This window comes from Magnolia sinica, chromosome 7 (assembly GCF_029962835.1).
Source record: "Magnolia sinica isolate HGM2019 chromosome 7, MsV1, whole genome shotgun sequence".
Taxonomy (NCBI): domain Eukaryota; kingdom Viridiplantae; phylum Streptophyta; class Magnoliopsida; order Magnoliales; family Magnoliaceae; genus Magnolia; species Magnolia sinica.
Window position 1 is genome coordinate 45,062,322 of NC_080579.1, and position 16,497 is coordinate 45,078,818.

Consider the following 16,497-nt stretch of genomic DNA (forward strand, 5'->3'; position numbering starts at 1 on the left):
AAGGTATGATTTTAATTGTGCGTGATCTTTATGAATTATGTAGGGTAATGGATACAAGCCTTGCCCTTTACCAAATTTGAGAGCGATGCGTGCTTCCTCTGTACATAGAGTTGGCCTTTTACTCTTCTTCCCTTATTCTTGTTGAGTTAGCCTAATTGCTACTTTTCTCTTTTATTGAGATAGCTTAATGCTACTTTTCTCTTTTATTTGGTTAGCATTGTGCTACCTCCCTTTATGGCTTGGACATGTGTCTTGGAATTTTAAAACTTTCATGATTCAATTTATTTTTCCTTTGGTGTAAATGATGTGTTAGATCTCTCATAACTAGTGATTCAAATATTTTATCGTGGACGTAATGTGCTCTGGGTAAAGACCCTCTTAGACGATGCGTAATTCCATGGGTTTGGGTAGTGTTGCACAAATTGATATAAGTAATTCGCAATGCGTGTTACATCACTTCTGGGATTGGATGTCGCAAATAGTCGCTCCCTAAACAATCGTGTTACATAATTCATCCAACTCACATGTTGTGGCGCCTAAAGGTGTTCACGTAAATCCACGGTAGTGTTGGACACAAGCGAATCTCTATAGTTAAGGGATGCGGGGCGAGTGGGGTTTTCTATGAATTATATTCGACATTGTGATGATCAATACGTATGATGAGCCGCATACTTTGTTAGGCATGCATTCATGTATATATTGGTTGTGCATACTGATATCACTTGTAGTGGTGGAGTACGAGATGTATTAGAACCCTTACAATACTCTCATAAATCACTTGAGTTATTGTGAATCTTAAAGGATAATCATCACTATGAGTAAGGCGTTGACCCTCTCCAAGCGTATAAATGATGCAGGTGATGTATAGATTGAAGACATGGATGACAATCCCCTTACGGAAGATTATTCTGAACAAATAAAGAGATAACTTTATGTTTAGTTTTATTCATTTCCACTGCAAACTTTAATAATGTAATATGCTCCCATTGAGAAGGCATTTGATAATTTGTTGAAGTCTTTTAATCTAATGAAAAAATAAATACAGTTGATTTTACTCTCGTGAATGGTTACCTTCATGAATGTATCTGGATGTAATCTAATAAAAAATAAAAAATCAAGGTAAGATTTTGAAGTATCCAAATCTTTACATTATTAACATCCAGAATTCTCGGGCACAAGTATTTACTTGAGCCATGAAAATTTGGGGCATTATAGTCTACCACTAATCCATGAGTAAGGACTCTACTTAAGGGTGCATTTGGTTGCACTAAAATATCATAAATTTCATGATAGTTAGGGCAACCAACACAACCTAAACCTATCAATGATATGAAATTTTAGTTGGTTGTTTCAATGGTGTCGCATAATAGACTAATCCCACCTAAAATCATAATTAATGAAACAATGTGATTTGAACTAGGGAGAAACATCTCTCTAATTAACCTTTATTAAAAATTTAGATAAAAGTTTCATTAAATAATCAAAACCTCTCACATATCTCTTTACGTAAATATTAAAGAACTTCTAAAAATATTAATGCTAGCTTAACTAGGAAGTTAAAGTGTGTAAAAGATCTAATGCAATTTTAAAGACTAGATCTAGTAGAAAGTTTTGTTCACTAAGCTTAATGTAATATCTACTTATAAGTGTTTTTTAGTGTATCTAAATATGTGAGGATAAAGTTAAGTCAAATCGAAGCATATAGGGCAGAAAAATATGCTTATGCACTTAGGTGCACTTAAGCATACTTATATACACTTAGTTGGGTGTTGTACATTAAGCTTAGTACGCATAGCTTTGTAATGGATTCGATTACATAATTAGAAAAAAAAATTTATGAAGTTAAAAATGGTTTACACATACAAGCCCTTGCAAGTGACCACTTCTTTCCTCTACAATATATAGAACATAGATCAATGGCAGAAGAATATGAATGTTGTTATTCCTTACCAACGTAAGTAGTACGGGCAATGAGTCGGAGTGCAAGTCCTGGTGGAAGCTTAAACCTTTTCACCAATACCCTCTCAATCATGTCAAAAACGGGCATGGCATATACCTGCAAGTACACACCTCGAATTTTATTTTGAATAAAACCTCACAAAGGAGAGTAGGAGATCATTAATGGATTTATGGGCATTACTTTTAAAGGCATCAAGATATAACCTTTTTTCCTAATTGTTTCTTCTTAACAATGTCTACAATCCTCTAGGGTCATAAGTGGAGTTAGTAGGCATAACAAAATCACACCCTTAATTGAGTCAGGTAAGGTCCATATGCAACATGTTGTACTTCTTAGACCCGTAGCTTGAATTGGCTTCTATTGGTTGATTATTAAGGCAATTAGTGTAATCAGTTTTGGTTGTCAACCAATAAAAGTCAATATTGGACTATAATATTTTTTTGATAACAAAAAGGTGTCCTTGCCCCATTTTAGGGTGAGATTAATCCCTAAGGATGCACACAATCACTTGCAAACCATGTGCATTGGGTAATCCCGGAGAGGGGAATCGAACTTGTGTCTGTGGGAAGAAAACCCATGATGCTAGTCATTCACCCAAATCCCATGTGGATCTTGGGCTATAATGTTAAGAATTTTAGATATGTAATGGAAACTTGAACTTCAAAAAAGTTTAAATTTTAATTATGGCTAAATTGCATCTATGATATTACTAAGTTTCTATAACACAAAATTAGAAATAAATCATGCCTTGGTTTGTGTCGTCCAATCATATAGAATGTTGATGTCAATCTTCCAAATAAGGAAGTCTCTACTTGAACTATCTTAAAAAAGAGAAAATGAGAGGAGTTGCATCATGCTTAGGGTAGGCAAGCATGCACACAAAGAGAAGCCCAAGGTGGGCCTCATATTATGTATGAACATGTGATGGTGGAAGGAGGGAGAGGAAGATTTCTCTTCTTCTTCTCCTTCTTCTTCTTTTTCTTCTCTCTCTCTCTCTCTCTCTCGCTCTCTCTCTCTCTCTCATTCACTAACATTCAAGATGGGGATGTCTAGGGCTCTCTTTCACACTAACCTCTTTAGGATATGATCTATTTGTAAGGAGAGATTAATGTTTTGAATGAGAGCAAAAAATATGGTACTCATAACCCCATAGACTTTAGTATACCCTACACCATTAAAAGGCATATAAACTTTCCTTACCCATACACCCAAAGTGACCAGTGTTAGTGCCTTATTTTACGCACTTTATTTGTCAATCACATGATTCCATGTGTCATGTAATTGGTTAAGCCCTTAGAAGCTGAAGACTGAAGACACAAGTGACATTGGAACATCAAAGAGCAAAAGAACGATGAATGAAGTGACTTGGTGACCCTAACCCTTAACCTAAAATAACCTACCTTTAGATGATCTTAAAACCTAATTAATAAAATATTTAATAATCATATCTTAAGCTATAGGAGCCTAAATTGACCACCCTTAGGTTGGATTTAGAGGTCTTAAGTTGGTAAAATAACTACATAAATTTAGAAACCTTTGGTCCCACCGAAGACCCCTTCTATCCCATCGAAATTGGCCACAGTAGAACAACAAGTTCAGCCTTGAAATTTAAGCTAATTCGGCTGCAACCGAATAGACCTTCAGCTATACTTGGTGCCACTGAACCATGACTTCGGTCCAACCGAAAGTGACCAAATCTAGTCAGCAAGCGAACTTGAAAAAAAATATAATTCGGCTCTAGCAGAATGAACAGTTCGCTGGATTTAGTGAGACCAAAGGTCAGGTTCAGTCTGACTGAAGGAACCCAAAAGTTGTCTAACAACATTTGTGATCTTTCCTTGAGCTAGTTCAGTGCGACCAAAGCCAACTTCGATCGGACTGAAGACTAGCCATTATAGATTCATTGGAACTTTTTTCCTACAAATTTAGCAATTAGATCTTTGTGAAAATGATGGATTTTGGCTTTTTCGACACCCTAGTGCATCCCAACCTCTACCAATATCCTAAGCTCTATCCCATTGAGATATATGCCCTCTTCTTACTGATTCTTTACTCTAATGAGCATTCCAAGCTCATCTATAAGGAGATCATGATCTCAAGGTGAGCCAAAGTAATAATACTAGGATCCTGGATTCCCGACACAACCCCTGGTCTAATGAATAGTCAAAGCTTCTTTATAATTAAGTCAATCCATATCAGGAATGATAGCTCTCCTCCTATAGAGACTTGATGAAATCCTCCAATGCAAGTGCTCACCTAGTTTCAACCACAAGAACATGAATACCGTGAACACTCACACTCTCATATGAGGTAGGGCATAGGAAATAACATCTTGTTGTGCTCGATGGTGGGGAGATTTCATCCCAACTCATTATCGGTTCTCTCACAAAGATGACCAACATACCTTTCATAGATTGCTTAATCTCACTATTATGGTAATTGAATTTAGGGTACTAAGATCCATGAAACACAATTCTCTGATGGCCAGTGGCTGTTGTGTCTAAACTCATATTCCCCTATGAGAACTGGTGGAACACCTCCCTTTAACCCATATCATCTAAGGTAGTTCAGGTTTCTCACTCATTTAATTATGGCATTATGATGTAACACAGACACCCATGACCATAAATGCACATGATTATCACAATCATTATTGGCTTTTGTGAGACCTGTATCATAGCTCATACCGTTCCGTAGGCTTCTTCAGTCCTCTCAGTCGAATTCTGGTGACCCGCAATGCGTAGATAGCAGTTGCACGTAACCCTGAGTTGTATCCCGTATTCTAAAGTCGGCTTGACCCGAGACTTGTACCCTTGCGACCGCACCATCACGCGGTTCCGACGCCGCGTCTCATGTTGTGTCCTGGTCAATTAGAAGGGGGTGTGGCTTTATCTACCCGATTCGTAGTGGGTAAAACTAGGCTGAGTTTGACCAGCTCATAAATTGGTCCGTTATTGATGTGTTGGGTAGGTACTGACTGACTACTGGCTAGGCAGATAGTGAGGTCTCTTCCACTTACCTGGTTGCGTGCGATGGGGTGGCAATCTGGTTTGGAGTGTACTAGACCCGGTGATGATCGTAGAGATGTACAGTACTGATATGTGGACTTATCGAGTAGGAGTTGTATACTTAGCATATTACTCATTCATTCACTATCCACTGGGCTGATGGTGCGTAACTAATTGTTATGTGTACCTTTGCAATGGCCAAGATTTCGATTAGGGTGCACGACCAACCTGAGATCAGGAGTCTACCACATTGAGTCTGGCTATCCAAATTTAGGTATGGGACTGGTTTGGATAGAAGCCCCTTGTGATGGACCCTATAGTCTGCAATACTACGTACTATCATCCCGACCTCACACTCCAGCTTGGTCATTCATTCGCATCGCATACTACATTACATCCGCAGCATATGGCATTTTGGGTTACTATGTTTCTGCACTTATATGGCCTAGATGGACTTAGCAGGATTTGCATATTTCATTGCATCCTCAGTATATGATATTTGGCTCATTATGATCTGCATTGTGTACTCTAATATTGTATGACTTGTGGATTTACTAGTATGTTTCCGCTTACTTTAATATTGTATGATTCATGATCTTGACAGTATCTCCGGCATTGTATGATTATGGCATTATATTGAATACTTGTATGACTTGTGGACTTACTAGTATGTTTCTGCTTACTTTAATACCATATGATTCATGATCTTGACAGTATCTCCGGCATTGTATAATTATGGCATTGTATTGAATACTTGACACTTATCTTGTGCACACACTTATACTACCCTCTAAGCTTTCTATAAGCTTATGCATGATAGATGCATACAAGTGGCATTAGGTCGCAGCGGCGTTGAGCTTGGAGCGTGTAACCATCTTTTGGAGCTTTGATTTTTACATATGTATTTCCCTTTCAGCAATATATTCAAAGTTTATATTGGTGGATATGTGATGATGATGTTACCTTTGTGATTTGGGTAGACTTATGGTTATGCTTATTATGAGTTAAACATACATTGGAAAATCCTCCTTGTAGGATCCCATGATCGAAATCTGGCATATGGACGTTGGGAGCCGAGAATGGGGTACCAAGGAGGCTGTCGGCACTCGATTCGACGATCGGGAATTTTGTGAGCCTAGTTCCTGAGTTTGGGGTGTGACAACTCTCCAGGGAATATTATACCAATATATAATTTGGTCCTTGAAATGTGGCTTTGCCTGATTTTGTGGCCCGATTGGTAAATGTGTTTGACATATAACTAGTTTTACAATATTCTCTATTAATTTGCATCTTAACCCCTAAAGGGCCCATTTATATAACTTCAGTAAGCGGATTTCTATTGGAAATAGAAAACCAAATGACTAAACATGCCTAGATTCGCATATAATTCCGATTTAAAAAGCTTAGCCCTAAACAAGTTCATTGACACTATTGTTAATTAATTATGTCATCCCTTTTAATGAATCTCTAGCTTTCTCATTCAACAATAAGAAAGATTATTACTCATAGCTATAAATGAGAAAATACTTAATTAACTTTTCTCATTTTATATCATGTTAGTATTGGTGGAAAGATTCCTTTGCTAGCTTAGCAATATTTTGAAATTGGTGTTGAATCATCCTTGCGTACATGTGACACCAACAAAAGGTTATCCAAACCATCAAAGTTATTTCAAACATTATGAATGGAGCTATCTCCAAAATCACATAATTAGGTAATCTTAATTGTATAATTAATGGATATCAAATGGAAGGTTAAAAGAAGTAAAATCGTGAGTGACCCAAAATTCCTAAGGATAAATTAGATGGTTACTATATATTCTCAAAGTCAATGGTTAAATATCGTAGATTAAATATTTAAACTTTTTTACTATCGGGCCCAATTAGACAACCATTTGATGGACAACTCAATCACCGAGCTCTAAGCTACAATAGGTTCTATGAGGTAACTAGTGGATCCCGTGTTATAACATATGGAATCTTTCTTGACTTGTGATTCTGGAATATGGAAAAATGAGCCCAGGTGCTCCTGATGGGGCCTTAGCATCTGTAGAGGTTAGCTCCAAATGCTTTATGCCTAAAATCAACCCTCTGTGCTAGTTCTATAGAAAGATCCTTAAAAAAAAGCCTCTATGCAAGAACAAAGCAATACTACATTGGACTATAAATACACAGTCATTGAGCATAACACTAAGCGCTTGTTATGTTCTTAGCCCCTTACGAAGTAGGCACCAATCTTCTTGGTTCCCAAATTTAACGGAATTGGGCTTCTCTCATCCAATGGGAGGTTGAATTGTGTTCCTAACCATCCTCGAGGAAAATTACAACCCATATATATATATATATATATATATATATATATATATATATATCTTAACGCATCATTTGTGAGGACTTTTCTATCTTTTGACTATCGATTATTCTTGACTTTAAACACCAATGCTCATCTCTTAAGAGCCTTGCTGGGATTTTTGAAACACAATAATATGTGTGTGTGTGTGTGTGTTTGTGTCTTTTAATTTATAGTCTTATGAATATCCATTTTAAATTTAAAATTTCAAAAAACTTGATGCCCCAAGGAAAAAAGTTAACCTCACTACGGCTCTAACACAATAATCCATAAGCCAACCAACAACTGATACTCAAAGAGCCAGGAGACAGAACTCGGCACTCATCAAAGATTCAGAGCCACCCACTATGCATGGAGGGAAGTCTCTACAACTAAGTGCTTTGTTTCTAATAGACCTAACATGGTTTTATGTCCCAATTCAGTAGTGAGGCTGACTCGACTCACTAACATTACGTAACGAGCTTGGTAGTAGACCGTCAAAGGCCGTCATAGCCAAATTATTCTGTTCTTACTTGTTTCGTTCATACCTGCTGAGACCAATCAGAACAAGTTACGTGTGATTTGTATAGGCATGCATGGTGCATTTAGAGATATGCAGATATGTATGGAGGAAATTTCTTGGGAATTGGAGCCACGACGTATCAGTTAGTGTTGTATATCGCTAGAGTGGTCGAGAGGAGAAACGACCGAGCTCAAATAATTACATAACATGTGGCGTAAGTATGAGTGATCGAGTTTGACCGATCACAGGATAGTTGGGGTAATAGGAAGCAAAGGATATAGAACGTGGGAAGCATCCAGAAGCTGAGTAGTGGAGAACGGTTATAGTAACTGTCAGAGCGTGGGAAGGATCCAGAACAACTGGATCAAAGCTATAAATCAAAGAGAAATGCAACAAAGAAAATCATCTCATACCAACCCAATCAAACCAAAATCTATCTATCAATTACTAATTAATTTACATTCCATAGTGTAATCCTTTACTTTTCCTATCAAGAAAATTACATTTCTCAGTGTAATTATTTACTTTTTAGCCTGCTGTTTACATTCCATAGTGTAATCTTTAGCGGTAATCAAGTAACTGGTAACTTTTAACTATAATTTGAGTTCATGCTCATGCGTTGTACTCAGTTCCTCAATCGGAAACGTGTTTTGTAGCTGCTCTTCACGATCGACTGTAAGTATCCCTTTCTCATTTTCATTTATATATATTGAAAAGTCATTTTATATGGAAGGCAAAGGAGTAACCCATCATCAGAGGATGAACCTCACCCTCTAAAAATCACCTGATCGAATTTACACATCGAGCAAGTGGCTGAATAGGTGACCGATCTCTTCAGATCTTGATCATACACTATGTGTCTGCCTACCTCGATGCTCAGGGTCATTGTTGATCGATTTAATTTGGAGCCGCAGATCCAATTATGGCACGCCTACACACTAGTGCAAAAAATAATGTTGAAAAATTTTCTGGTACACCCAGCGGGGCACCGTTTATTAACTATCGGTGTGATTTTTACCAAAAATGTAGAGAAGAAGTACCCATATTGCTGGGGTCGAGCCCTCAACGCCAATTACACTACCTCTAAGTGAGGATGTGCCAGTTCAGGTGCCTTGTGAGGCATTAAATCTGAAAACTAACCTGACTGGATGTTGGGCTGGGCCATCTACGTCTTGAGTTGTACTCCTGAATAAGGTGTCAGTTGTACTTCGAGATGTTCAAATGAGCATCCAGATGGTATATGAATATGGAAGAGCAAAAGCTAAGAAATTTCATATCTAAGCCGAGACCATAAATTTCTACATGGCTAGTCAGACTGAAGCCATGCAATGATTGTTAGTTGTAATAACGGAATGAACATCGTTGGCTCCACAACACAATGTGAACGGAAGCTCAGTCGACAATGCAGTTCAGTTGCCACTGATGCCGCCTTTACAACATAATCCACCCTTGATGCCTCCTCTGGAGGTCAAGAATACACCACCTCTTATGGAAGCTAGGTGGCCTGAGTAGGAGGCTAGGAAATTTATGCCTGAAAATTGGAATCATGGACCACTGGTGGGGATTAATCCATAGCAGGGCCTTAGGTTTTTTTATAATCTCAACCAGTTCGGTCTGGATCACCCACCAGTTATGAAGCCTCAGTGGGTAGACTGCTATCAGATAATAAAACCTGTCCAGGAGGTTACTGGCTAGGTGTTTAGTAGTAACACCATCCCCGTATATCACAAGCCATACCCAGAATGGGTAGATCGGTAATATTCGCTACCGAAGAGTTATCGACCGGATTTTGTCTTGTTCTCGGGTGAACCTGGTTAGTCGGCTATTGAGCATGTCAGCCAGTTCACGATGCAGTGTGGTGAACTGGCCAACAATGATTAATATAAATTACATTTATTTGATAACTCATTGATTGCGATGACTTTCACTTGGTACTCAAACTTACTGCCATGCTCGGTGAATACTTGGCAAGAGTTGGAGGACAAATTTCATGCTCAATGCTTCTCCAGAAATAGGGAGATTACCATGGTTGATCTCACATGATTCCGATAATTGCTTGGGGAATCATGTGAGAGTTATATTATGTGGTTCAAGCGGGCAAAGAACCATTGTAAAGTAGTCATGACCGAGACTAAATTTGTGTAGCTCAGACAGGATGGACTGGACCCGTACCATTTCGTAGGTTTTCGTGGTCTACCCGGTCGAATTCCGGTGATCCACAACACATAGATAGCATTTGCGTGCGACCCTAAGTCATATCCCATATTCCAGAGTCGACTCAACCCGAGACTTGTACCCTAACGATCGCACCGTCGCTGCAGTTTCGATGCTGCATCTCGTGCATCGAGGCGATACTTGGGCCAGGAGATGTGGGCTCGCATTCAGTTTGAGAAAAATGTTGTGCGTTACAAATCCCAAGATAATATATTCCATCAATCATGTACACATCACACATCAATGTCAAGTACAACACCATCCCCAAAGTCAACTCTCTCTCTTACAACCCTTACCTATCACTCACTCCCCATCACTCCATCACTCACACCCATCCCCTTCTCTCTCTTTACATCTCATCCCCTCTCTCTCTCATTTCTCCATTTTCAAGTAAGCTCCATGAGAGCAATCGTCCAAGCTCCATGGGAGAGACCTAGTGTGGCCCACCTTCCTACCACCCAATCCCACCATCCTAAGTCCATCTCAACCGTTGAAATTGTTCCTTTGGAGCTTTAACATGCATTAGAGGAAAAAGGAAGAAGAGATCTAAGGTGGGTGATTTACCATTGATTTTTAATTTAATGGCCCACTTATGATGAGACCTAATTTGATGTATGTGTTGTAATCTTATGAGGGGCCCATAGTGGCGGGGCCCCTCCATCTCACCGTTTCTCTCTCTCTATCTCTCTCTTTCATTATTGATGGCCTAGCCGATGGTTTGCATATTTTATCCATATTGTCCATTTAGTGGACCACACCACAGTCCACTTGTGGGGCCCACCCTGCTACCTATCCGTATGGACAGGCCTTGATGAAGGAAGAACACAAAGATCAACTTGATTCAAAGCCATTGGTGGGCCACACATGTGGACCCACCTTTATGCTTGTGTCGTGTATCAGCACCATCCATTTGGACGGTGCCATGTGGGGTCCTATCTGGAGGGACGTAATCCAGACCATTCGTTAGACGGACATCCAAACCCCCCCTGAACGCTGGACTATATATAATATTATATATTATATATGATCTATATATATATATATAATATAATATAATATAATATATATTATATAGTATATCTGATGGGCCCCATGTGGGGCCTACCTTTAATGCATGTATTTTACATCAGCATCATCCATCTGGACGATGCCATGTAGGGCATGCTGTATTGTGTGTGGGCCACGTGTGTGGGACCCACATGAAGTATATGTTATATCCCTATCGTCCATCTACTAGACGTGGACCCCACCATGGCAGCATGTGGGGCCCACCTTGTAATGATGTATTACATCCACACCGTCCAATCCATGGGACAGTGGGTGTGCATCTGGCTGCGTGTGTATCCCAGCCACCATCCAGATGGGATGGTGGGCCCTCCCATGATGTAGGTGTTACATCCAAACCGTCCATCCATTTGGCAATCTTATCTTAAGGCTTGGGAAAAAAATGAAGCAAATTCAATTCTTTGTTGGGCCATGTATGTGGACCCCACCTTGAAGTATGCGATTCATCCAAACTGTCCATCCATTTGGTGAGCTTGTCCTAAGGGCTTGAGAAGGAAAATAAGACAGATCTAACTATCACGTGATCCACACTACAAACAGCAGGGGATTGAACGTCTACCATTGAGACCCTTTTGGGTCACAGAAGTTTTGCACCAATAAGATATTTTTTTTCCTATTGGTTCAGGTCTTTGTGACCTTATGAATAGACTGGATGGAAAATACACGTTATGGTGGCCCCTATGAAATTTTTGTATAGTGGAAATCAGTATCTCCACTGCTATTTGTGATGTGGTCTAAATGATCTTTTGATCATTATCACCATTGTTATTTGTGGTATGGTCTAGATGATCTTTCGATATGATTCATTTTGGGTAATGCCCTATAATAATTTCAAAAAAAAATATAGTGTGTGGGCCCCACCTTGATGTAATGTACATGAGGCCCATTATGATGTATTTGAGGCCCAGATACGTGGCCCATTTGATGTATATGAGGCCCATGTAATGCGGCCCATTGGATGTATATGAGGCCCATTGATGCGGCCCACGTGATGTATATGAGGCCCATTGATGCGGTCCACTTGATTATATGAGGCCCATTGATGTGACCCACTTGATTGTATGAGGCCCATTGATGCAACCCATTGATGCAGCCCACTTGATGTATATGAGGCCCATTGATGCGACCCACTTGATTATATGGGGCTTATTGATGTGGCCCACTTGATTATATGAGGTCCATTAATGCGGCCCATTGGTGCGGCCCATTGATATGGCCCACTTGATGTATATGAGGCTCATTGGTGTGGCCCATTGAGCGGCCCATTGTGATATATGTATGGCCCATGGGATGCAGCCTGCTTTGATGTACATAAGGCCCAGGTATGAGGACCACTTGATTGTATTAGGCCCATGTGATGCGACCTACTTGATGTGTATATAGGCCCATGTAATGCGGCCCATTATGATGTATTTGGAACCCATGAGTCGTGGCCATTGTGATGTATTCGGGGCTCATGGGTTGTGGCCCGTATGGTGAGGCCCGATGTGGTGCATGTGTGGCCCTCGAGTGAGGCCCGATGCGGTGAATGTGCGGACCGATGTAATGTGTGATTTCACTATAATGTATGTAACGATGTTTATGTGGGCCACTCCTTGGGAACAATGTTGGTTAAATGTCCGCATTGATGGGCAATGATGGTTGAATGTCCACATTATTACCTTTCCTTAGGCCTTGTTAAGCCCATTCTCACCAATTCTGATTGTCGAGGCTGATTCTAATTGTCAAACTCGATTTCGATTATCGAGGCTGATTCTGATTATCGTGGTTGATTATCGAGGCTGATTCCGATTGTCGAGGTTGATTCTGATTATTGAGGCTGATTGTATATACTGATTATCGATGCCGAATATCAGTGTCGATTATCAATACCAATTATGAGTATAACATCATGATCCACTCCCATACACATCATTTGCATGTTTGTTATGAGATGTAGTTGACCATTACATATGTTATTGGGCAGGTTACTATGAGACTCCCTGATAGGCGGAGGTTATTTCACATGAGTGCACGATATGCGTAGGATTGGTACATGACTGGATTGTATGATTCATGCATCTTCCATTACGTGTTGTGACTACTGTACGCCCTAGCGACATCAGGGTCGTAGCCTCCATAAGCATGTCATGGATTGCTAGATGGGACACTAGAAATCTATTAATAACATCGGGCCGCCATAGATAGCCACGAGTGGAAATCCCTAAACATCCATGGCTAGGAGACGCTCCAACGTCTAGACCGAGTGGATTACATGAACGCCTGAGTGCCGAATACCAGTAGGCTGTGTCTTTCACTGTGTCGTAGTCGGTTGGAAGGGGGTGTGACCTTATCTGCCCAATTTGTAGTGAGAAAAAACTAGGCTGAGTTTGACCAGCTCATAAATGGGTCCGCTATCAATGTGCTGGGTAGGTATTGGCTGACTACTGGCTAGGTGGATAGTGAGGTCCCTTCCACTCGCCTGGTTGTATGCAATGGGGCTGCAATCTGGTTTAGAGTGTACTAGACCTCGGTGATGATCCCAGAGATGTACGGTACTGATATGTGGACTTATTGAGTAGGAGTTGCATACTCATTCATTCATTTATTCATTATCCACTCGAGTTGGTGGTGCGCAACTAATTATTGTGTACCTTTGTAATGGCAAGGATTTCAGTTGGGGCACGTAACTAACCTGAGATCAGGAGTCTACTACATTGAGTCTAGCAATCCAAATTTAGGTATAGGATTAGTTTGGATGGAACTCCCTTGTGATGGACCTCATAGCCTACGATACTACGTACTATCATCCCGACTTCACACTCCAGTTTGGTCATTTCATTTGCATCGCATATTGCATTGTATCCTCAACACATAGCATTTGGTTTACTGTGCTTCTGTATTACATAACCTACTTAAGGTTGACGATATTCGTGGACTCAATATTTGCTATTTGGCTTACTATGTGTCCACATTACATAACCGATGTACATTGTTTCCTCAGTATATGATGTTGGCCTATTATGTTTTTACATCACATAGCATGGATAAGGCTGATGATATTTATAAACTTATCAACATTTACACTTACTCTGATATTATATGCTTGGCATGTGCATCGCACACACTTTCACCACCCTCTAAGCTTTCTATAAGCTTATGCACGATAGATGCGTGCAGGTGGCGTTAGGTCGCAGCAGCGTTGAGCTTGGAGCGTGCAGCTGTCTTCTGGAGCTTTGATTTTTTATATATGTATTTCCCTTTCAGCATTGTATTCAAATGTTTATATTAGTGGATATTTTTTTTTTGGGTAAACTTGTAGTTATGCTTCTCATGAGACAAATGTACGTTAGAAAATCCACCTTCTACGATCTCAGGATCAGAATCTAGAATATGGGTACTAGGAGCCGAGAATGGGGTACTACGGAGGCTGTCGGCACCGGATTCGGCAATCGGGAATTTTGTGAGCCCGATTTCTGGGTTTGGGGCGTGATATATGGAGTTTGTTGACCTACATGACTTGATTAAAAAAGTCTCTCATTATGAAGAGCTCCTGCAAGAAGGGGCTAGGAGAGTGAACTCGTCATTGAGAATGTATTACAACAAGCCTAATTACAAAATTGCAATTGCTAAAGTAGTGGCTAAGAAGACATTGGTATGCTCATCATTGGTAAAAGTGGAGTCAACCACCTCAACAGCACAGAAGACTTAGAAGGTGATACCTCTGATATCACCTGGGTTGAAGAGATATTTGATATCCTGTTGGCCAAAATTTTTATTAAAGTTCCTATCAATCATAAGATAGCTCTAGCCGATGAATTACAAAAGATTGAGTACTGCAAATGGCATGGAACTCGGTCCCACTCAACTAAAAAATGTGTTATTTTCTAGAATGTTATTCATGACCACATCAATCATGGGTTAGAGAAGTTCATGGAAAAGGGTGAAGAGGTGATGTTAAATGACACCGATCCATTCCTAGCCAATATTGAGGTGAACATGGTCACTGCCAATTTGCGAAACCACCTGCTACTAAAAATCAATCTCGACCCAAATAATTAGCGAAGAATGCATGGTTACCGACATAAGGAAGCCGATGGATTCCCCCTCTTTAAGATGATCGATTGATCGCCATCAGAAGAAGGCACCAAGGTCCTTGAATTTGTGACCGGTGTGCTCGGGAAATGGGGTCCCGGTCGGGGAACTCCCCTAAGAGGGGAAGGGGGATCATAATAACAATCTTGATCATTATCGGCCAATGCAGTTGGCCACAGATAGTTATTCGTAATGGGGATCATCTTTACTAAGGATGGACAAACCTCCTATTATGCAAGAGGGGATATGAAAATGAGTCACTCATCCAAAGTTTCCAGTGATACCGGAAGCTTTGACAAAGACTTAGAAGTGCCAATGGAAAAGATAGAGGGTTGCTGCAAGAAAGGAAATGGATAGGGAAGGGACACTCATTCGGCCAGAAGCTAAAATGCCTCACTCTTTTTGGAAGATTCCCATTCTTGATGAGCAATTGGAAATAAATATAGTCGAAGCCGTGTTACCAATTATAGTACAAGAAGGTCCAGATGCTATTGGCGACATAGTTCGATTGGAATAACTTAAAGAAGAACATAGCTTTGGTAATCTAGCAAATTACCTTAGTGAAGACTGCTTTCCAATAAAGGAATGATTGGGCAATGAACTCTCATCAACTACTAACACACTGAAAATCTCCTCGACCGTTAATCTGTTAGCTGAACTCACAGCTGATGAATACTCTAACCCAGTCGAGAAGATGGAACCTGAAACACTTGTGGGGAAAGGTTCAAGTAGTGAAATTGTTTTTGGTTCACTGTTGTCAGTAATGTTCCATTGTAATATAGTCTTCACATTGTCATCCAACTTTCAAGCGAGGCCCACTCAACCCAATATAATGGCTGATGATATAGAAGAACATGCTCCTCCAGTGATCATACAACATGCTTCTTGCCCGTTTAAGAGGGTAAAGAAAATGAATCCAAGGTCGACGGAACACCACATGTCAACACAGTCACTATCGCAGACAGGGGTGTGTCCGAAAGGGTAATCATCGATAAGCTTACCCATGACATGACAGGACATCTAATGCCACTATATATATCGGCTCACCTCGACGGATGCCCTGTTACTAGAATTTTAGTCGATAATGGGGCTGCAGTGAATTTGTTACCATGGAGAATTGTAAGTTCTATGGTTTGTATCCTCCTTTGGTTGTTAAATTTTGTGGTGCCAAAAACACAATCTGTGTCTTGTGTAGCATGTTGTGTTATATGTTCAAGACACTACATCACTTTGCTTCAAGTCAAGAATGAAGAACTACTTCAATCTATGCTAGTATAAGCTACATCAAAAGAAGCGACCTTGTTTAAAGACTCAATGTATATGAT

At 40.1% G+C, this 16,497-nt stretch overlaps 1 protein-coding gene across 1 annotated transcript in view; it reads right to left on the reverse strand.

Moving 5' to 3' along the window:
- LOC131252056 (lysine histidine transporter-like 6) overlaps window positions 1-16,497 on the reverse strand; it is a 126,685-nt gene that overhangs the window by 40,093 nt on the left and 70,095 nt on the right. Inside the window, exon 4 of the mRNA XM_058252985.1 lies at window positions 1,951-2,056. Coding sequence (XP_058108968.1) covers window positions 1,951-2,056 — 106 coding nt within the window. The remainder of the gene's footprint in view (window positions 1-1,950; window positions 2,057-16,497) is intronic.